Genomic DNA, 23668 nt, shown 5'->3' with positions numbered 1-23668 from the left:
ATACCCCTTCCTTCCTTCCCTCCTCTGCACCTGTTCCCTCTGCCTTCCCCACACCCCACCACTATCTGTTCCTCAGAGAGGGTAAGGCTTTTAGTTTCCTAAAGGAATATTTATCTAGCTGCATGGGCTTGGGTTTCTGTAGAAATAAAGGGCCATATCTAAACTACACTGCCTATATGATTAGTAATAGGTATCTAACAAAAGACAGGGCACCTTATACTATTCTAATTTGTTAGCAAGGGAAGCATCTAATGTTGTAGGTCTGGGCTGGTGATGTCTTGAGCCTTCTTTTACATAATCTGAGAGAATATACAGATTCACAGAGTAGAATCCAACCGAAAGAGAACATTTTCCCAATGAACAGTTTTGAATAACACTATCCAATCTCTTCTGGGTACTATTTTTTTTCCTGACTCTGGACACATTATTTATTTCTATTATGTAGTCTCCAGAGTTCCTGGCAGTCAAAGTTGTGATGATTATGTTTTAATATTATAAGAGAAAGTCTGTGAAGATGCTTAGTCATTCAAGCAACAGGTACTTCTTAGCTGGCTAATTATCTCTCATCTCCACCTTACACATTTTTATTCGCGAATATTGCAGAAAAATATTTTTGAGATATTGCCAGGCAAGCATCAAGCTTGTAGCTTTACTTCCTCATCCTCACAAGTAGCTCAAGATTATAGGTTAATAAAAATGATTACTTGCAGTTGAACTGTTGATTTGATGATTATGTATAAACTAAAAATACATCATGATTATAGTTTATATGTCACCTTAACCATGAAACTTGCCCATTTTTTGCCTCATTAAATTATGGGGTAAGTTTTCTTATGTGATGGCTATGTAAGAAAAACCACTGAGAATTTGTTTTGCTTCCCATAAGAAAATATTTATATGAGAAAATTGTGAGCAGGGAACTAGAGCAAAGGGAAAATGGATAATGTTAAAATTCATGCCTGCAAAATCTTAGCTTTTCTTAAGACAAGAAAACATACTTTTATGTTCTGGACTTTTTTATACTCCATAAAAATAATTCCAATTCAAGCATTTTGTTTTAATTGTAGGAATCGCTCAATCCTTCAGTAAGTATTGAACACCAGATCAAGGATGAAAGGAGAGGATTAGGGAGAGAGTCATACTACTCACTGCTTAGTTACAGTCCTTAAAAACTAAGAGACATAAGATTGCTTTCCTTTCTCAATTATAGGTAATTAACTGAAGCATTTCCACCATCAGCTAGCAAACATATACTAGTATATACGACACTCATCGCAGGATGCAATTTTCTTCACTAACTACCAAGATTACATCATCTATAACTACAACATCCAATTGAGATCAATAACAAACAGCAGACATTACAAGAGCCAGTCTTCAAAAAGCAAACAAATACTATGGATCTTTGAAAAATCATAACTAAGGATAAATTTGCAGTTTAATAAAAAGACCAAGAGTATCCTTTGTGGGTACCAGAGCCCAGTGATTCCTAGCTTAAATCCCAACATTTAATTCTAGTGTTGGGACAAAGAAAAGCCAAAACACCTAGTGATTACAAAATAGTTTTATTAACAATTTATATACAAATAAATAACTTTTAAAAGTTTATGATACATTTATACACAAAATTAAAATCCTACCAAGCTCAATTGTCATCAGAAGTAACTAATTAGATTAATTTTCATAGGCCAGCCCCTCAATTTCATTTTCACTATCAGAATCTTCATAAAACGAAATCGTTGCTTGAATTGGAAAATTTTTCAGGAGAGTCTCTGCTTCTTGATATAAGTAATCATAACACTTGGACTTGGGCCAGAACAGTCTGAAAGAAGCAGATGACACACCATCCTTATGTTTTACATTCAGGATCCTGATAACCACGGAATGATCAATTCCCATAAGCTCTCTATACTTAACAATTTGTTTACACATTTGAGCGACAGCCTTGAGATGCAGAGTTTAAAACTGCTACTACCACGGTATTTATAAAGTCCCCCTGTCAGAGTACAAATAAATGCTTGATTATTTTACATCTATATCAAACTATAGGTTAGATTTAAAATTGGCTGTAACCTCTAAAGCAGAAGATCAACGCTTATCTTACTTCACGAATTATGTGTATGTTTATTCTTACAAAATGTAGAAGGTTAGGCTTCCAATTTCTGAATTTTCTTAGAAGGCAAAAACATCCACCACTACTCCAAAGACGTGGGTGTGGGTGACAGCCAGCTTTATTAGGAGGACAGTGTGCTTGGACCCTGAACAGGCAGCAATCACCCACTGTCCAACAAAAAACCTCTGGGTATAGCTCTTTGTTATAGATATAGCCAATACACTTGATCAGAAGTGTACATGAAAAGTAGTTTTAAACACTGTCTATGCCTCCACAACTAACTAGGTAGAAAGGCTGCTCCAACACCAGGCTTTATTCCCAATCCCTCTTCTCTCCCATCCAACCGAACCTGGGAACACTATATCAATGTATTGAGAGTTATATAGGTTCTATACAATTAATTTGCAAGTAAACATCATTACTTCAGAATTTTAAAAATTTAACACTATTGATCTGGCCTGGTGTTCTTTTCTTTATTTTCATCCAAAGAAGAGAAATAGACAGAGCTGAGCTAACAACTCTTGTAAAGTCACTTTAGTGTAGAGCATAGAACCTTGTCTACACATAATTAAGTGAGTCTAACCAAGGAAAGGTTATATTGTGTTCAGTGTGCTCAATTTTAAAAGACAGGAAGTTAGGCAACAGAGTTTACATAAATTTTCTAGCATAACATATTTAATGTGGGATGCCCTCATAAGTATATATATATATATATATATATATATATATATATATATATTGCTTTTACTGGTTAATGAATAAAGCTGTTTCAGCCAGTGGCTTAGCAGAGTAAAGCCAGGCAGAAAATCCAAGCAGAGATATAGAGAAAAAAAGAAGATAAAGTCAAGTAAGATGCCAGCCAGCCGCCAAGGAAACAAGACATGTAGAAAATTAGGTAATGCCACAGTTGCGTGGAGATACATAGACTAATAGGAATGGGTTAATTTAAATGTAGTAAGAGCTAACTAGAAATATGTCTGAGCCATTGGCCAAACAGTGCTGTAATTCATATAGTTTCTCTGTGATTATTTGAGCCTGGGTTGGCAGGAAATGAAAGTGCAGTCTCTGTTTACATAATGGTGCCTAATGCGGGGCTCGAACCCATGATCCTGCAAATAAGAGTACCATGCTCTACCCACTGAGCTAGCATGAGACTCTTAATCTCAGGGCCATGGGTTTGTGACCCACATTGGGCACAAAAATGTTTACAATCCAGATGCTTAAACAAGTAGCATTTATGCATCCAATAAATGTGGTAGCAAGCTCTTGTGCCAACATAATACACCAATCAAAAGTGAATAAATCATGAACCCTACCCTCAAAGAACTGACCACTGAATAAAAAGCATAAGACAAACAATATTAGTCAAGATGAAGATTAATAGAACTTAATTAAAAAACTACAATTAATTTTTTCAGCAAAGAGTTGTCTACAATATACCAATATATGTTCTAATATGTAACTGGAATTGCTAACCTTCCCCACCCAAAACGGTCAGCTGGTATCATCATACTCTGGTCAGAATTTCTCTGTGGAGAGTTCTTCCAGGGATGCCATCCTTTTCTGAGTTCTCCTGTTCTGATCTTTCTACCAGCTTCGTAGCCTTCCCTTACTCCATATGCTAGGTGGAGTCTGCTCTTCCCCTATGCCTTCTCTGAGAATGATCAGCTCTTCCCTCTGCACTTCTTTAGGACACGCTCACCCCTTTCATGACCTCATCCAGCCTTCATAGGCATAGACCTCACCCCTGTGTTGGCAGAGAAGGTTTTCAGGCTGGCTCCTGACATATATGCATCTCTCTCCCTAATCGCTCTGCTTAGATGCCCTAAAGCACATGCAATACAACAAATCCATTTCAGACTTGTTTACTCATTCCCCACATCTGCAACGTCATAGAACAGCACTCACCTGGTCAGCAGTCACAAATTTGGGAGGCATTCTGGCTATTTAGCTGTTTTTCACCTACCTTCCCAATGCATTATAAAGCCCAGCTCTATCACCTAAGTACCTCCTACATCTCCACAAGTCCCGATTCCCTTTCTGATGACTTAGAAAGGTTCTCCTTCATTTCTTACTTATAACTACTTCCAATTTCACTTTGGGTGCTTTAAGTCCTTATTCTAGTCCCTTAATGATTTTCCTGAAGCATCAGTCTGATTACACCATTCTTCTGGCTAAAATCGATAACCATCAACACCTCCTACAGAGTAAAGTCCATGGGCTCTGGACACAACTCTACATGGAGATGTATAGGCTCTGACCTTTCACTACCTTGCTGCCACCACTGAAGCTACACCCACATCCCTGATCTAGGAGCTCCAGCAGAAGCTATGTTGTACCAAGATCCTGTCTCTCATTTTCTATGTCATTTCTTTTGCTCCAAGTGTCCCCTTATCTGACTCTTGGAGACTCAGCGTAGTAACCATAACTAATTTATAATCCACCCTTTGTGAGCTTTCTCCAACCCTTCAACAATTATGTATTTAGTATTTAGTACTCTGAACTCCAAAAGTGACCAAAGTTAAGCTGGAGGGATGACTTAGTGGTTAAGAGCACTGAGTGTTCTTCTAAAGGACCTGGGTTGAGGTCCCAGCACCCACATAGCAACTTAAAACTGTCTTTTTTTTTTTTTTTTTTTTTTTTTTTTTTTTTTGGTTTTTCGAGACAGGGTTTCTCTGTGGCTTTGGAGCCTGTCCTGGAACTAGCTCTTGTAGACCAGGCTGGTCTCGAACTCACAGAGATCCGCCTGCCTCTGCCTTCCAAGTGCTGGGATTAAAGGCGTGCGCCACCACCGCCCGGCTAAAACTGTCTTTTAACTACAATTCCAAGAGAGCCTACTCCCTCGCCTGACCTCTGTGGGCACCAGGCATACACATGGTTCACATACATACATGCAGGCAAAATAATCAGACACATAAAGTGTCCCTCAATTACTTTTAGCATATGTAGGTAATCAACACATATCAACTACTGTACACCACATATAAAAACGTAGTCATAGGCCAGGCCTTTAACAAAGGCACACAGGCCTTCTCCTAACAGCCCAGAGAACACCACACAATTATAAACATTTCGTCTCAAATAAAAGCTAAAAAACTACAAAGAATTTTATAGAATGGCTGATTTTATGTGGCAAAAGATAAAACAAACAAAAAACAGTAAAAACAAACAAAAACAGTAAACAGCTGGATCAGCCTTGGGTCACCTTTGACCTCTCTTAGCCTAGTCATTGGTAATCTTTCCAACGCTCCTTTCACTTTTAGTTTCTCTTAAGTATCAAGCTTGATCTGCTACAATCCTGTAAAATGTCTACCCGGTTCTTCCTTCTGGTTTGTAAGAAAATAATACATACACTCTGCATGCCGTGCAGACAGTTTCACACTGCCTTAAAAATAATAAAAAAAAAAAATTCAAAACAACTTCTCCGGCACAGGGTATCTCCCTTCTTATAACCCAAAGCCTCCTCCACAGCAGGTAAGCATCCTGCTACTGAACTAGGTTTTGGTCTTGTCGCCAGTTCTTTTAGCATTTACTCACCACGTACCGATTGACAGTCCCTTTACGTGAAAAATCGGACAATTTCCCATTCTGTGAGTAACAGAATCCTCAGAATGAGAACACAGAGTAACTGACGGCAAATCTTCCAAGAAAGAAGAACTGCAGAACCGGCTACTGAACCAGGCTGCACGATGATGCCCCCCACGTCCTCCCTAGGGCTGGAGTTGAAGACCCTAAGTAAGGCCCGTGACTCACCTGACAGGGTGTTGGTATTGAGAAAGCTTTCCTGAGGCTTCCGTCACTCCAGGGCCACTGGGCAACTAGGAAGGAAAGGAATAAAGGCAGTCACCATGCATCTCTGTAGACATTGGGAAGTTGTGTGCCACCCAGTCTCTGGTTCAGGTAGGGACCTTGTCCCTGGGTCTCTCCTCAAACCAGCTCTTCAGCTGCAACTGGCTACATCACTGCAGAGAATTTCCCAGCCTGCCTTCATACCTACAGGGCCAAGGGCAGGCACACTGTTAAGCAATGGACAGACTAGGAGCGCAGGTCACCTGGGACCTTAGTGCCCAGGCCCGGGTTTGGGGATGGCGGTGGGGATGCTCTGCAGCCTGAACCGCTGCAGGCCGTGCTGTCTATCACTCACCGCGTCTGCAGCGTGGGTTTCCTCCCGTTTCTCTTTCTCTCCGGGGGTTCGAAGCCAAGGTCTCCAGAAGCCCTGGGACCTGCAGGATGGCAAGCGCAAACCGCGCGTAAAGAACGTGAGCCCGGCCACAGGACCGTGCACGGACACTAGGCACGGGCAAGGGCAGCGGGGCACAGGGCGAGGGCTGAGGTGGAGGGTGCGTGGGGATGAGGTGGGGCCAGGCGGTCCTCTGGCTCCGCGGGCAGCGGGCACGGAGAGAGGGTCGATCCTGGCTGATAGGTACCCGGGTTGCGCTGGCGGCGGGCAGAGACTGCGCGGGGGTGGGAGCGCTGGGCTGTGCGCGCGCTCGGCGCTCTCCGCGGTGTCCATGGCAGCGCGATTGCTCTGGTGTCGCAGTCGGGCTTTATCTAGTCCTCGCGGCCCGCTGTGCTTGCAGACCTTCGCACCCCGGCGGCCCTCGCTCCGCATAAACAAAACGGCAGCGCGTGAAGACGCCGCGGGCCGTGCGCTGGTGTGAACGCGTGCACATCCCAAATGGCCCTGGAACCGGCTGCAGGAGCTAGTGTTAATAGCTCCCCTGACACAAGGCCTGGGAAAAAAACAGCATGTGCCCGAGCCGCCAATTTCCATGTGAAGAGGATAGGAGGGGATAGAATTAAGCGATTCTACACGTTTTGTGTATTTCTGCAAAAATGCCGACGGCTGATAATTGCCTGACTCTTGGCTTGGCCCTCTGGCCTTCAGCAACTGCAGCTGGCTCTGCAGCAGCCTGTGTTCTAAAATCTGGATATGGAGTAAGAAGAAACAAGAATAGTCTTTATTTTTTCAAACCCTCTGGGACAACAAAGACACACATACACAAACCAAAGTGTCTCGGTATATGGAAATATGGATCAATAATAAATATATTTTTAAAAAACTTTATTAATAAGTTTTGTCCAAAATCTGCTTATTTGAAGAGGACAGAAACTGTTCGGCAGCAAGAGATAAATTGTAAAAACCTGATCGTTACAGCCAAGAAGGGCAAAGTCAGTTGTGTGGTCTCAGTGCCTTCCCACCTTCTCATGACTTTCTCCCAAACTCTCGTTATATCTCTCCTCCAGGAAGCCCGAGTGTATTCTCTCTCCATCTCCGCCATCACTGGGCATTTTATCGGTAGATAGTTAAACAATCCTTTCGGAGTTTGGGGAAGATGTGGATGATAATGGATCTTGGAAGGTCATTATATGAGACATTCATTCATTGTTCCTGTACTAGTTCTTGCGTGTTACCCATCCTTTAGCTGTAAAGATTCATTAACACTGGCTAAAAAATGTTCTGTTTCAAAGCAAATATGATATGTAAATGTTATAATTTCTTTCCAAAACATTTTAAATAGTGGAACTGAATTTCCTCAAATACTGCAGATTAAAAACCTCCCTGTAAGCTATAAGACCGCTTCTATTCACTTGGTCACTTCATAAGAAAAGAATCAGTTTAATTCTTACCTAGGAGATTGTAATGATGTAACTGCCGGGGGGGGGGGATGAGATACGGAAATCTAGCTATCAGCGAAGATAGATGCCTACTGCTTGACTCAATGGCTAGAGTAACAGAGCTTATTAAATGCTTGTTGTGTGTCTGGCACACAATAAGCCCTTCTTTGACAGCTAATAAAAACGATTTAAAAATATTATGGCCTATTGGCAAGCTAAGATGCTTGCTGCCAGACCTGACAACCTGAGTCTGACCCCCAGAGCCTGCATGGTAGAAGGATAAAACTGATTCCCACAACTTGTCCTCTTACAAAACACAGCAATGGCACGAAAATCCATTGCTTCTATACCACACACACACACACACACACACACACACACACTACATACTAAGTGTAATATAAATATAATGGCCTTACAGATGTGGCCTACTTGATGAAGGGACCAGTTGCATAAATATCTTTAATGCATCTGCAATGTGTTAGTACATTATATATATACATTATATATATAATGTATATATATTATTATATATGTGTGTATATATTATATATATATATTTTACATCTGATGACTTAAAAGTGTTCTCTCATTACTTAGGAAGCTTGTAATCTATGGTCATTACAGTGGCAGTGGCTGCAAAATTAACGTATTTTAAAAGAACATATTTAATTGCTAAAGGACATTTTATGTTTAGAAATCAAGGTTGGGAGGACTTAGTGTGTCTTTTCGGTACAATCAGGAAAGCCTGCTTAGAGTAAATGAAACCTGAGTGGGGATTTCTAGAAGGATCCACTGAAGAGTGTTATTGTCTCTGTGTGTGGTAATGGGTAAGAGGAGAGGGATGAGGTATTGCTGACACAGAGTTGCGGCTAAAAAGACCGCAGCTTTGGGCTGCTGAGAATCTAATATGAGGTGCTCAGACATTCTGACTTTGTTCTGTAAGTACTGGTGGAAAATGATAAGCAGGAGAGGGGAATGGTGGGTGGTGCGGGCTCAGGCAAAGACAAGATCACAGCAGACCCAGAGGGTAGGCCCATATTTCTATATGGTGTGGCAGTCAGACTCTGAAGCCATAGGCCCCACCTGAGGTGGTCACATAGCCCTAACAAAGGGTCAGTTGTTGCTCCTTTCTTTGTAATTTAGAGGATGCCGGATAGAAATGCTGATTCAAGCCTACGTGACAGCTAGCACACACAGCACACAGATAGTTGTGAACAGGACGAAAAGCCAGTCACCTGGTTACCTAGGAGACAGAATGCTAATGTATTTCCCCTAAGTTAAGTTTTGGTATAAAGAATGTTTGGAGAATAAACAGGAGGAATTTCTTCAGGATGTGAACTCAGGACTTCATGAGGGACCACTAAAAATCTCCCTCCCGATGAAACCATGTGAGTCATGTCTTTATTCCTGTCTCCTTCACGCCAGAGGAGATAGTTTATGTTGGGGTATGGTCAAGAGAAATAATTTAGAGTCCGGGCTAGCCCCGGACCCCGACACCAGAGCAGAAAAGATACTTACATGTTTCAGTTTTAAAAATGACTCTGAGAGGAGAAAAAAAGATAACACATTTGATACTAGTTTTTCAATCAGTCAGGATAGACTGGTCGATGTGGTAGTAAGAAATACTTCCAAAATTTCACAAGCGTAGTGTAGCAGGGGTGAATTTCTCAGTCATCCTGTATGCACCCTGTTTTGTCTAGTGGAAGACTGGCTTTTATGCTTCTTGGCTCTTGGAGGCAAGCTGATGAAGCTTGGTATCTCTGAACCATTGCCAGTTATGTTCAACAGGGAGACACAAGCACAATTGTGTGCCTAAAGCGACACACATCACCCCCCAAACCACCTAAGCTATGAGATGACACACTGATCTCAAAAGAGAAAGGAAATACATTTCTGACATATTCCCCCAAAGAGGAGAAACAGAAACAACCAGCATATAAAGGCCATCTCTCCCTACTGCTGCTGAATTCAGTCACTGTCCTTCCTGTGCACAAAACACAGTCACACCAAGAGCAAGAACTCTTAGTTCACTAAGAACAAGAAGATGGATCTGGTGGCTTCTGAGTGGTCCTGTTGAGTATGGATGAAGATACCTAAGGAGCAACCAGAGATAGGAGTGCTGGGGTGCAGCAGAGAACTTAAGGCTGAAGACTGAAGGGTGGGAACATCAACTTTAGGAATCGAGTGGCTTCCTAAGAAAATGTTGTAACTTGTGGGAGCAAACCAAGGCCAAAGCTCTGGGGGGTGACATTTCTTATATGAGTCTGCTTCCAACAAAATCACCAAAGAGGAATGGTTGTAGTAAAAAGTGATTCAAAGTTCAGGTGACATTGTAAGATGAGGTAGACTTCCAACAAGGAAGAAGAAAGTCAAAACAAAATAATAACAGGTATTCATTGGATTCGGCAACTAAAGGATTCTATATTCTTTAGAAAAACATTGCTTGAATGCATAGGGACAGCTCTTTCTTGCAAGTTGGTTAACAGTTCAGGCTAAAGAAATGACGAATGTTGAGGGCACCCTCTTGAGAAGAAAAGACTGAAAGGGAATGAAGATTGGGTCTTCAAGAGAGAAGGGATTGAGTGATGGCTATGGTCACCAAGGAGGAAGGAAGAAATGAGGTCAGTAACTCTGGGAGACAATCCTCATGAGGTTGAAAATTAGTATTAGAAGCAATCAAATACCTTAGAGGTTGGCAGTCAAGGTGAATAGATCTGGCATGGAGAAGAGAGAGTGTGGTAATGGCATACATAAACCTGGAAACATTGCATCCCCAGAAGGAAAAAAGAGAGCCAGTGAATAAGAATGTAGCAGGAATAATGCTTGGCCAAGTTCATGTTAAACTGGAAAGTAAAAATAGAGATTACCAGAACTACAAAAGTCCCAAATCTTCCATTTCTACCCTGATGTCTTTAAATCATATTTGTATGAAGCTTGAAGTTGAGTCCCCCATGGCACCAGGGACAAATATTTTTTCTTTTTATTTATGAAGTATTTTTTGTGCACAGCTTATCATTTTCATCAAAGATAGGCTCACACAGATAAATCATGAAGGGGAACGTTCTGTTCCAGAAGACAAGAACACTTGTATACTGTTCAGGAACATCATATTTACCATTTTAGAATGGATACACATACTTCTTGTGCCTATAGCAGTGCAGAACAGAGCTAGGAAGGGGTGGAGGTGGGGGGAACTAAACTGAATGCTGGGAGGAAAGAAGGCACAGTCAAGGAGAAGTCATGTAGCCAGAAGCCAGTGGAACTTTACCCAGTAAGTCACAGTCATGTGGAGATACATAGATTAATGGAGATAGGTTAGTTCAGGATATAAGAGCTAGCTAAAAATATGCTTAAGCTATTGGCCAAGCAGTGATTCAAATGATTATTTCAGGTCTGGGAAGTCGAAATGAACAAGAGACCTCCTGCTACAATTTGTAAGTGGGGAATAAGTCATACCCTGTGAAGTTATCCTGTCCCTTAGGAAGTGTGCCACAGAAGGCTGTATTCAAAGTGGGGGGTTAGTTCAAATTCCTACAACTGAAGCTCCACTCATGAACAAAAAACATCATGACCGTCATACTTCAGGAAGCTACATTTTCACAAACGTCCAGGCCACCAAGCTTTCATTTCTACTAGATAAAAATTATAAATTTACTTTACATATGTGTGCTTAACATGCTTTCTTGCTTGTTTCTTTACTGTTGTAAGACTAATATGAGAAAGCGGCAAAGAGCTAGGTGATGGTCCCCAAGGAGGAAGCCAGGAAGAGGGCAAAACCACATTTGAAATAGATTGAACATCAATAGTATCTGGGAAACACAAACAAAAAGGTAAAAATCAGAACTTGAACTAATCACCCACTTCGAAGGTGGCCTGCGGGTGCACACCTCCTAAGGGACAGGATGACCTCACAGGGTATGACTTATTCCCCACTTACAGATGGAGCTGCAAGCAGATGTGTGAAGGAATGGGGCGTCGCCATGACTCACTGCTGCTGTTGCTACCGTGCGCCTCCAGACAATGCTGGCTTTGATAATAATCAGAGGGCAGTTCGTGTTCATCTCTTCTTCGTGGTATTATGAAAACTGTGCAGGTAAAGAATACTGTACCCCTGATTAAGAAACTAGACCTTTTGTTTAAACATTGCATATGGAAAATGTGTGTCTTGCCAGGAAAAATGATTCATTACTATGCAAAAACCAATTGAGTAAATTATACTAATATTTTGGTATTCTGTCTTAATTACATAATTATGTTTTCTTGGAAAACATATAAAATTGAATACAAACCCCTAAGCCTAATGTGTATAAGGAGTCTCTGGGGAATAATTGAGATGTTATACAGTTGAACTGTGGTGAGCGGTGCACAGTTCTGTGAGTTAATTCAATATTGTTAATTTGTACAGTTATACATTTTAGTTATATGCAAAGTGACAAACACTGAAGGATGGACTCTCTCTTGGCTGATCTCAGGTTGGTCCTGATGAACTAAACAATCAAGCCTGTTTTAAATGTTTCAGATTTGCAAGTTTTTTTTTTTAAACATGCATCTTGGGAGTTGGAGAGATTGCTCGGTGGTTAGAGCACTTCTACTCTTCCAGAGAGGACCCGAGTTCCAGTTCCCAGCACCCATATCTCCAGCTCCAGGGAATCTGAAGCCCTTTTCTGGCCTCTTTAGACACCTGAATATACACACAAATGCTAAAATAACCCATTTTATTTGTTATTTATTATATCAGGGTTTACTTATGCATCTTTGGAAGAGAGCATGGCTATGACACCGATGATAATATCAGTACCTGTTTTAAAGTACAGCCTACGCTTGTCCTGGTCTCCAGGCCTAGATGTCTTCACTGCAGCAATTGTCCGGAAGCTTCACACGAATTGCCTGAGTCAGAGCAAGTCCTTCAGGTCTGAGAGAATTGGGTCTGCAGCAAAGACCTTGGTGTTCAATCTGAGCAGCTCATTATTCACTGCCAAGTCTTGTCAGTCCGGTCTCCATTATTGTTGATTTGCCAGTTCAGGACCTCACACCAAGATGACCCTCATGCCAATCCGGAGGTTGAGTTAAAGAGCAAGCATTAAGTCCAAGTGATGTGGATTTCTCATTAGATTGCAGGGAATTAAACAGATGAACATGTTTGAAACTCACTTGTCCAACCAAAACGTCCCCTTTTCTTCCCCCTTTACAAATGAGATGGAACATTTGTGACCAGCATTTTATGGCAATAACATTTCACGTGAGATAACTGATTTGACAAAGATCTTTTTCAGCTGGAAGACCATATTCTTCATCTGAGGTGGCATTTGCAACCTTGGGGTGCTGGAGAATGTTCCCAGGTTGAAAATGAAGATAACAGTTGTGACAAAAACTCACTTAGAAGTGAGCAGAGCTGGTGTGTGTTGTTTTAAAGCAAGAAGGTGCTCACAGATGGCTCAGAGAGAGACTTAGCAAGTCTGTGCTAATCACACTCATGCATGGGAATGCCTCTACTGAAAACAGCCACGCTTTCCAGGGGGAAGAAGGGGTGGGAGTGTCTTACTCAGTCAATAATTACAAAAATTAGTATTATTTGAAGGCATGGAATAGCTAGTGCTTCGTGCTACAGTTACAGCTGAGTGTATATTATTCAAACCGCAAAGACAAAGACTGTTCATAGGTGGTGGCTACAATCCGAAGCTTATAAAGGGAAACACAAAAAACAGAAGTGCGGTTTTGAACGGGTAAATAACTGTGGGTTCTTGAAGACTCTGTTTCTAAATATTTCTCAGCTTGTTAGTCTCAAACCAATTAATTTTTCATGCATAAGTTATTTAGAATAAAACACAGTGCTTAAAAAAAAATCTACCCACAGACCTAAAAAGAAATTGGTCTTTCCCACTATACAATTATATTTTATTGGTTTTGCAAGTCTGATATTTTCTATTAAACTTCTACTAATGATACAAATTTAAAACCTAGTGCCACTAAGTCTCATTAACTAAAATAGCACGGATATCAGTAAATTTTTATTTTAAAGTGTGCTTTCGGTGCACAACATAAGATTCAGTGAGAGACCATTCAGAAAAGTAGATTCAGTTGCCCGTGCTAATTTGTCAGGCTTGATGAGAGGTAAGTAAGAAGATCAGCATGGCTTCCAGTCCTTACATCCCTCTAGTGAGAAGCTAGAAAGTACACAAATGCACACAGGCACTAGCAGATTGGCGAGAGTTCTATAGGTAGGCAGATTTGGTGGCAACTAACCAGAGGAGGCCTCTTCTGTATGGGGTGGTCAGGGAAGGTCCCCAAGGAATTTTAAGTTGAGACCTCCAGGAAACTGATCAAGGACCATTTCCTAAAAGGTCTATACATTCTTGCAATTATAACAAAACCCTCATAAAAAATATATTCCTTTTCTGGTTGGCTCATATTAGTAGGTGAGACAGATGGTATAGGGATTGTTTCAGGAAAAAAACCAAGTCTGTATTGGATAATATATTTCTGTATTTGTTTCTGACTTTTATTGGTGACCTAAACTAGAGAATTTATTTGGGTTATAGAATAAAATTTATCTTCCTTAAATGGGTAAACGACTCCTAGTTTTCAGCTGAGAGTATTACGTTTAACAGACGGGATGTGTGCATTTTTAATTTTTAAAATTATTTAATTTTTATCTTTATTTTAATATTTCTTTTTTAGTTTGCTTAGTGGGGACACTACAAAAGCAAGGGGTGGGTATGGAGGGACTGGGAGGAAAGCAGGATTGGGGTGCATGATGTGAAATTCCCAAAGAATCAATAAAACATCATGTTAGTAAAAAGATTATTTTTAAAAAGATGGGCTATGTCAACAGGAACAAGAACACAATGACTGAAGGAAGTAAACAGTGTGGTGTGTGAGGCTGAAGACAACCACGTTGCATGGTTGGATACTGTATGTCAGGAGCGAATTGTCTACGAGCTTTTAAGAAAACTTGGCTGCGGACAGTAATGCCCTGAGGCATGCCGTGGATTCTCAGTGACGACAGTCACAGGCCCCTTTGATCTTGGCAACACTTCGGATTTTGCCCAGTGTTTGTCACTGCAATGAGGCATCTCCTTGGTGGCAGCAGTAGGGTAAGACCTTATTGGCCAGCTATCCAATTATGATCCCCACCCCCAATTTTGTGCGGATGTCAAGGAGTCAGCTGTCTTTGGGAAGGCTGCTTCTTCAGCTACAGAAACGGAAGCACAGTTGGGCTATTTTTGACATCACAAGTGAGGCTCATGAGAGGAGCCAGCTTCCTGAGCCAGCATGCTGAGACGAATAGATGGGGAGGCTGGAAAAGTCTTGAGACTGTGTTTACATTGTTGAGCCTATGGAATTCCCAGCTGTAAATATCTGGAACCTGTGCTTCTCAGTACATGAGAATATGAGTTTACTTCTTTTAATTTTGTGTCTTTAATGAACTTGCTAATTTGCTGCTTTATATATCCCAATAGTAACTAGTTTTAACCAAATGTTATTCAGGAGATTAGATGAATATATTTTCTTATAATGGAGAAATGCAATTGATTTGATGTTTCAACACGAGTGGTTAAAGCATCTTCCCACCAAACAGATATATCTTCACAATGATTCTGTATTCATAAATACAAGTTTTATTTTTTCTTAGTGATATTTATAATCTCTACAAAGACAACGCTATCTTATATATAACCAATGCTATATTATATATCACATATTATATTATATATTATTATATATGTGTTATATTACAAAAATATTTTTCAGACTAATTTCTTTTGTAAATCTCTTTAACTTTTGGCCTAAGAAGATGCCTGGTTTCCCATGTCTTTTTTGAATTAGCCATTTACTATATGTTGTTTTGCTTGGAAGACAGGAGAAAAATATGTTCTCAAATGAGTATGTTTGAGAAAGGAAAGTTTTTGTGGCCTCCTCATGTTCTGGAGAATACCCAAGAGTCCTGCCTACTTCTTCCACAGATATAAGATAACACATCAGACTGCACCATGAGACTTTGAACTGTCAGGGTGACTTGACTCCATCATCAGATAGTCACAATCAAATGTAGCTGAACCGGAGCCTTAAGTCCAATCTGCTGTCACCTCAAGAAAAATTTTCTTCCTAGAACCATAACAAAATACAGCTGGCTAACTCTATTAATCAAGAAATCTGTTAGCCTTAAAAATAACGGAAAGCGGGGCTGGAGAGCTGGCTCAGTGGTTAAGAGCACTGACTCCCCTTCCAGAGGTTCTGAGTTCAATTACCAGCAACCACACGGTGGTTCACAACCATCTATAATGAGATCTGCTGCCCTCTTATGGCACGCAAGCATACATGCAGACAGAACACTGTATATATAATAAATAAATAAAAATCTTTTAAAAAGATAATGGAGAATAAATTCAGGAGAAGACAAAACAGGGTCTTATAAGGTCATGAGGTCAATGTCATCATGAAGGTCAATGTCATTATGAAGGTTAACGTTATTATGAAGGTCAATGTCGTTATGAAACACTGTATCTAGAGGTCAGAGGGGCTCTCTACATTCTGCTGTCTTTATCCTGTGTATCAAGTGGAGATTTACTTCCCGGCCTCTTGGGTTAAGCATGTGGTTGTCTAATTTTAGCTAATAAAATATAAGCTGAAGTGATATGTCTCACTTCTGGTTAGAAGTGTTAAGAACCAATGGGCATGTGGGGGGGGGGGGCGGGGAGTAACCGGGTGAGAGCGATTGCTGTCTGGCACGAGGAGCATTTTTCTTGAGGTGATAAAGGGTTGGACCTAATGTTTCAGCGAACTGAGCAGATTCAGTGAGAGAGCATCGCAAGTGTGCACATGGGTATGTGCACCCATAGACTCCCATTCATTCAGCATGTGCACGCACATGCACACACACACATACACGAGGTGGGGGCCAATATGCCATGCTCCCTTCCCTGTGTCTGGGTGGAGGAGATGGCAACATCAGCTTCAATAAAGATGATGTGGACCAGATGCCCCTACTAAATTGAAATAAAACCTTGTGGAGTGGGGTGTGCATGTGTGCGTGCATCCATGCATGCATGCATGCATGAGTATGTGTGTGTTCAGGCCAGTGGTCAATACAAGGTCAGGTGTCTTCTTCAGTCACTATTCACTTTATTTTCTGAGACAGGATCTCTCAGTGAATCTGCAGTGTACCAGTTGGTCTAGGCATCTATCCAGGGAGCTCCAGGGATTGTCCTAACTCTACCTCTTCAGCAGGGCAGGCATGAGTCACCGTATACCAACCTTTTCCCATGGTGCTCGGGAGTGAACATCTCCCTTGCCACAAACCTTTGTTTTTATAAGCCAATAGGACTTGGGGGTTTTTATATTTTATATTTTAGCTGAGTCATGCTACTTCATTATCTTTTAATTAAGAATATTATCAAAATAAAAGTATAATAGGAAAGTTTATAATTTCAGCAAACTGGAAGACCAGGAAAAGACTGTAATTTTTTATCAAATATTTATTTTTATGTCAAATATTTACTTAGCAAATATTTATTTATTAATGAACACAACTTTAGGTTGAACTTCCTGAAATTGTCTTTATAAAAAAAAAAAACTCTCATTAGTTCCAAAAATGTTCCTCAACTGGAATTGTGTGAAGACATTGAGGTTCAGAGGAGACACTGATGACAGCCAACCTCAAGGAGTGTCACAGAGATTATACGGCTACGTCAGGCCCAGTTTCCAGTTTCTTCAAATATTATTTGTTTGGTGATAAATTGTGTAGTGGAAACTTACAGTGACTTAAGAAAAACTGTTTATTTTTCTCATCACACACTTGCAGGAAACTGCACTCAGGAAGACAAAAATGTAGAACCTAGATTTAAAATTACATAAATGTATACATAAATGTGTGTGTGAGAGAGAGAGAGAGAAAGATACAAGTATAAGGGTCTCAGAAGAGAAAAGAAAGAGATCTCAATGGATGACAAGAGAAGGCAATGGAATCAGAATCTTGGTTGTCAACCCTATTGCATCTGGAAACAACTGAAACTACAGCTGCTGGCACTCCTATGAGGGATTTTCTTGATCACATCATTCCAATCAATGTGGATGGCCCCTCTGGTGGCAGCCCACATAAAAGGGTGTAGAAGAAGGAAATGATTTTTGCCCGCTTGCCCTCACTCTCACTTCCAAAGTCCATCTACCCTGTTGTTGTAACGTTTGCCACTGACATGGAAGTTAACTTCTTTGGGATTCTCATGGACACTGAAGACCAGCAGCTCTCCAGACCACCAGTGCCAGATTGAGACTCCCGAGATATCCAGCCTTGCATACTGAGCAACTTCCGGATTCTCAGCTTCTCGGTGTGAGACAGACGTAGTTGGACCTCTCTCTTTCTCCAAGTCCTGTCCCTTTAGAGAACCCTGACTAATATAGTTTGTATATTAAAATCAAGGACAATCTTTTTCACAGAAAATAATAACTCATCTAATTTCAAGGCAATATTCACATATTCACCAGTGGACCAATGCTGTCTCCCATACCTCCTCTCCTCCTGCTCTGGGATCATTCTGGGACCATGAATTGGATTTAGTTCATGTATAGTCTTATTCCTTTTTGATCCATGACAATTCCTCAGCCTTTCTTTGCCTTTCATGACCTCAGCATCTTTAAGCAAACTGATGAATTATTTTGCAGGTTTTAAATATTTAAACTCATGACATATAGCCTGATGATTAATCCAGGTTATGCAAAATTTGGAGGAACTCAGCAGTGACATATTACCCCCAAGGTGTCCCCAGAGGTGACACACGAGGGGATTCGCCTCACTGTTGTTATATGAACACCAGTCACTTTCCAGTTGTTCTCCATTAGTGATCAATAAGGGAATTATGTTGAGCTCCCTTGAAACTATGTAAACATCCTGTTTCCTGAGAAACTTTTCCTCTGGTTTTGGCATGCTTACATATACTGCTATGGATATGAATGGTTTCAAAATGGGGCTTTCTAGCTCCATCGCTCCTCCTAGGACATTAGTAGACACTGTGGGCTCCAGTGATCCTATACTGAATCACAGTTCTCTGAGTCATAGAATTCTGTTTGAGGGTGTTACGGTTTGAATGTGAAATGTCTTCTGCAGGCTCATGTGCTTGAACACCTGGTGCCCTTGATGGTGTTATTTGGGACCATGGCCTACCTAGCAGAAGTAAGTTGTTAGGGACAGGCCTTGAAGGTAACTCAACTCTGGTTCCAGCTGAGCCTTCTGGTTTCTATCCACCAGGACATGAGGAGCCACACCGTACTCCTCTTGCCTGGACTGAGCCACTCCAGGACACCTCCCCCTCCACAAGGGACTATTTTCCTGAGACCATGAGTTAAGGTAAATCTTTTCTCCCAAAAGATTGTTTTTGGCAGATATTTTGCTCATGTCAATGAGAGAAGTAACTAACTGGGTGTGGGTCAAAATAAAGCAACCTTTGATATTTGTGAATAAATCCATTGACATTCTACCTGACAGTCTATCAACAGTTCTCTAGAGGAACAGGATTGATGTATGTGTATATTCAATTATAATCTGTATGTCTATATAAAACACACACATATAATATAATTCTTGTTACATAAAGTCAGTCTAATAATCCCCTTTATAATATTATATATTATAACATGTTATACAATATATTTAATGTATAACATATACCATATTTAAAGGCAATTTAATAAATCTTCCTTTATAATATATGTTATGCATGTTATATAAATATATTTAATACGTAGCACAATATTATATATAACATGTTATGTGTGATATATATTATAAAGGGGGATTTATTAGATTGCCCTTATGTAACGAGGGCTAGGTCTTCTAACAATGGCCATCTGCATGCTACAGAGTCAGGAACTCCTGTGGCTGCTCTGCTCATAAAGCTGGATGCCTCGCAGTCCAAATCCGACGCTAAAATCCTTATTCTTGAGAGTCAATGATATTCATCCCATACTGGAAGGCAGAAGAAGCTGGTGTCTAATGCCAGCAGAGGATGGTAGTGCCATCATTATCATCATCAGTACTGTCAGCAGCAGCAGCAGCAGCAGCAGCAGCAGCAGCAGCAGCAGAGATAAACAGACTCACTCATGAAGAAATGAAAACAGGCAGAAGTCAGATCCCCTGTCATGTAATCCCTGGTCCACCCATTGGAAGGTACTACCGTTTTGAAAGAATTAATCCTCACTTCCATTAATTCTTTCTGGAAACAGCCTTCTTCAGTAATTCCAGGCCCTGTCAAACTGCTAATCAAGAGGGCCTACCCATCACAGAGAGAAACACAATTCCGATGGATTTCATAAACAAAAACTGAAGTAAATTCTAAGCATTTGCACCGAAGAGTTTTAAAACTTTGTTTAAGGCAATGAAGACATGGGGAAGGAGTTGTCTTAGGACACAACTGGTAGAGCTAACTTTGGTCTCAGGCAACATGACTCCAGGACTGTGTTATAGTCACTGTGTCGTAAGTAACAACAGCCAGTGTGGAGCCCTGTAACACTGCCTGGAAGGCACAGCTTCCAGGTGCCTGGTCTGTAGAGGGCCTGGGTCGCTTCCTGGGCTCATGACCATGCATTTTTCTAGCTCTCAGAGGGCAGGGATGTTCTTGGTTCTAGAGACCCTGACACTGTGTTTGTAAGCGCCATCTAAGAGCAAGGATGTGGGAACAGATAACGAGTCAGGTTTCGTTGCCATGACAAACGACCCGAGATAATGAACTGATACACAGGAAGGGTTGTTTTGGCTTCTAACTCCAAAGGCTTCACTCAGTGGCAAGGTGGCCCTGTGACTCCTGAGCATGTGGCAAGGCCATTTTGTAAGAAGTGTACGGTGCATGGAAACCAGGAAGCAAAGGGAGAAGAAGAGGGACGAAGGTCCTAACATGTCCTGTAAGGACACAGTCCTGGTGACCTAATTTTCTGTCACTGGGTCTCATCTCTTGAAGTTCTACCACATCCCAACAGCGCCACGGACTGGTTTCCAATCATGACCCCTTATGGGACATCCTTGACCTCAACAATAATAGCATATAGGTACTGAAAATTCTGAAATGTGTATGGCATTTCACTGTTTACAATGTGGCTGAATTTGCGTGTATGATGCTTGCTTATGATGGGTTGACGAGTGACCCCACTGTTTCAGGACAGTACCTCAGCTGTGACTGCTGCACTCTGATCCATAGAGCTGCCAGAGCTGACCTTCCCAGTCTGCTGCTCTGCTGTGGTGGACAGTGGGCGAGTTTCCTGGTGTGTGGGCAAAGGGATCTAACTGTGAGAAATACACTTTCATCTCATTTTGTTTTAATGTCTTCCCCATTTTTATTATTTTTATTCTCCCAGGAACCCCATAGCTCCCTTCCTGCGTGCGTCTTCCCGGTGCTCTGCAGAGTGAGTCAGCTTGTTTCCGTCTCCCACTGCTGGCTCAGGTGTCAGTTTTCCTCACGCTGATGAGTCAGCCAACACCCCCCCCACCCCCCCACCCCCGCCATCTCCTCCTCTTCCCTTTGTCTTTGTGCACACAGCCTATTTGGTTTCCTTGCCATCTTCTGAGCAGCGTTTATTAGGGAACTGAGAAAAGCATGTCTGTTCAATCCACATTTCTAGACTCTCTTTTATTATATCATGAAACTTAAGTGATATTAAAGCAGAATCGAGGAAATCTCTAGATCAGTACAAATTCAAAAGTGGATATTCTTTCTAAACCAATTACACTGACAGATTACCAAAGAAGAAGCTAGAGGGATTTTTTTCCCCCTCAATAATGTTAATTCTAACAAGACAGCATGAGAACTAGATCCTACATCGAAGTCTACTTATAAACATGCCGCAACAAGCTTACTCTATGCAGGCACACATCATACACAATGCCTTCTGGGGGTTGAATAGAGTGGATTCTTACCAATACAAATTGGTAAGGATCACAGGTGGAGCCGAAACCGATTTCTTTTGAGAGAGTGAGGACGCCACTTCTCCCTGCCCCACTTCTAGCCCTTGTCACCAATCGTTCCAACAAAGTTTAGATATGGCTTACTGGAAGGGGAATGAAAAGAATTAAAGCTAGAAAATAAGACTAAGGAGGCGTGGAAGGTTGATCTGAGAATAACAACCCACCCAAAAAAGTCAGGTTGCTGCTGCTGAGGGCATTGCTTTCCAAGACCCATTGTCAGATGGCTTCTTGCTTCTGTCTCAAGATTCAAGACCTGGAGCCCACCTATACCTGAACTCAGCCACTACAAGGGGATATTGCCAAGTTGTACTCTAGGGTTGTGATGGTTAGTGCTTACTATCATCTTCACAGGACCTGGAATTACCTGGGAGATGGGTCTCTGGATGTATTTGCCGGGACCATCTTAACTAAGTTAACTATGTTGGAAGACATCTTAGCTATGGGCAGGACCATGCCTTGAGCTGGCATTCTGAACTGTATGAAATGGAGAAAGCCCCTTTAGCATCATTATTCATGGTTCTTGCTTCTTAACTATGGATGTAGCCAGGCTTCTCCTTCTACTGTGACTTCCTCACTGTGGTGGGCAGCACCCTCAAACCGTGAGACAAAATAGACCTCTCCTTCCTTGGTTTGCTTTTATCAGAGCATTTTACCACAGCCACAGAAAAGACAAGTAACATACATGGACACGGGATTTAATTGTCATGTTTATAACTTCTGTGGTATATGCCCCTTGCCTCTCAGAGTTATCCACTCTCCAGTAAGGTGGGCTGAGGTTAGACAAGGGGCATATCTGTTTCTGGGAAACAGAAAAGCAGAGCTAAGAATTCTGACCCCCAAGAAGTCTCCATGAAGAAATCAGGTTGCTGTCAGGAAGGAGGCTGTGTATTGGACACCTGCAGGGCCCTGACTCATAAGCACCCAGCCTCAGCTCTGCCTTTAGCTTTGGCTTTAGCATCTAGGTATTAGTCATGGCAGGTTAAGCTATGCCACACTCACAAATAAACCCCCAAGCTTGGTAGTTTGATATAATCCTAGACGATTTGACTTGGACAAAGTCAAATGCAGAGTCAGAGCAAAATCAGGTAAAAACATTTCATGGTCCAGGCTTGGAAGTGGCTCTCATTACTTCAACTGTAATGTAATGGTAAGGTCAGTCACAGTGTCCCTCAGAGATCTCTGGAGCTGGAAGCTCCTGTGTGTACAGAAGGAAAACAATGGCTTGGTGAGCCCAAGGATATATGTGTTGTGTGGAGAGAGGGTTTTTCCTATGTAGTCAAGGAGCCATCACAGAATAGGACTCCAGTGCTCAGCCCACTCTCTTGGAGCTCCCCTAGATCAGCCTCCCAGCTTCTAGGGTCCTCTCTAGCATTGCCCTTGGTTGGTTCCTTTCCTCAGTCTTCCCTTACTCCACAACCTCTTTATCCCTCTGCATGCATCCCAACAGAATTCAGTGGCTCATTAAGTCTGGAGCATTGATCAAAGCTGCAGGTATAGTCAGTTCCTTTTCTTCAAGGGCACACAGGGCTGTCCTTGAAAACTCCAGAAGAGTAAGGAAATAATTCCACTAAAACCCTCTTAATCAGCAAAGAAAGAATAAAACATATTTCATAGTTAAAATTACCAAATATCCACATTCTTCTGGGAATTTATCGTCATTCTTCCCCATTCCCATTATCTCCTACCAGACCAAGGCCCAGCCATCTCTCATTTGGACTGTCCCGAGTCTATTCCTTTACTCTTCAGGGGTAATCTGCAAAAATAGAAAACTAACCTAAGTACCGTATCATTTAGAAACCTATAATCCAGGAGTGCACACCAGCAAGGTTAACAAGAGCAGTATTCAAATCAAAAATCTTCCAAAACCATGACTGTGTTTACACCCACGGTCTAATGGGCTCTGCAAGTGTGATGGAGAGTGTCCGGTTGGAAGATGACCCTGGGTTAACTGGTAGGTTAATAATTTCAGATTCTTGGAAGAGGTA

At 41.5% G+C, this 23668-nt stretch overlaps 1 protein-coding gene across 2 annotated transcripts; it reads right to left on the bottom strand.

Moving 5' to 3' along the window:
- Positions 1–1649: 1649 nt before the first annotated feature.
- Positions 1650–23397, bottom strand: Ripply2 (ripply transcriptional repressor 2). Of its 2 annotated transcripts, none has more exons than XM_057767081.1 (4): positions 23308–23397; positions 6258–6336; positions 5867–5931; positions 1650–1822 (listed from the first exon to the last, which is right to left on the bottom strand). In XM_057767081.1, exons 1-4 carry the CDS (start codon positions 23340–23342, stop codon positions 1675–1677), a joined length of 327 nt encoding a protein of 108 aa, XP_057623064.1. In that variant the 5' UTR covers positions 23343–23397; the 3' UTR covers positions 1650–1674. The 2 variants fall into 2 exon arrangements, with proteins under 2 accessions (XP_057623064.1, XP_057623063.1); XM_057767080.1 differs by lacking the exon at positions 23308–23397 and adding an exon at positions 6541–6703.
- Positions 23398–23668: the final 271 nt, after the last annotated feature.

Source organism: Chionomys nivalis, chromosome 4 (genome assembly GCF_950005125.1).
Source record: "Chionomys nivalis chromosome 4, mChiNiv1.1, whole genome shotgun sequence".
Taxonomy (NCBI): domain Eukaryota; kingdom Metazoa; phylum Chordata; class Mammalia; order Rodentia; family Cricetidae; genus Chionomys; species Chionomys nivalis.
Note: the sequence above shows the minus strand (reverse complement) of the source record. Positions and strands in the feature narration are given on the sequence as shown.

Bases quoted from the DNA above. Each gene is read 5' to 3' on its own strand.
- Ripply2 (XM_057767080.1), bottom strand. From the start codon at position 6,626: ATGGACACCGCGGAGAGCGCCGAGCGCGCGCACAGCCCAGCGCTCCCA. The intron at 5,932-6,257 runs GTGAGTGATAGA...TTTCCTTCCTAG, and splicing joins AAACCCACGCTGCAGACGCG to TTGCCCAGTGGCCCTGGAGT. The intron at 1,823-5,866 runs GTGAGTCACGGG...TGCTTCTTTCAG, and splicing joins CAATACCAACACCCTGTCAG to ACTGTTCTGGCCCAAGTCCA.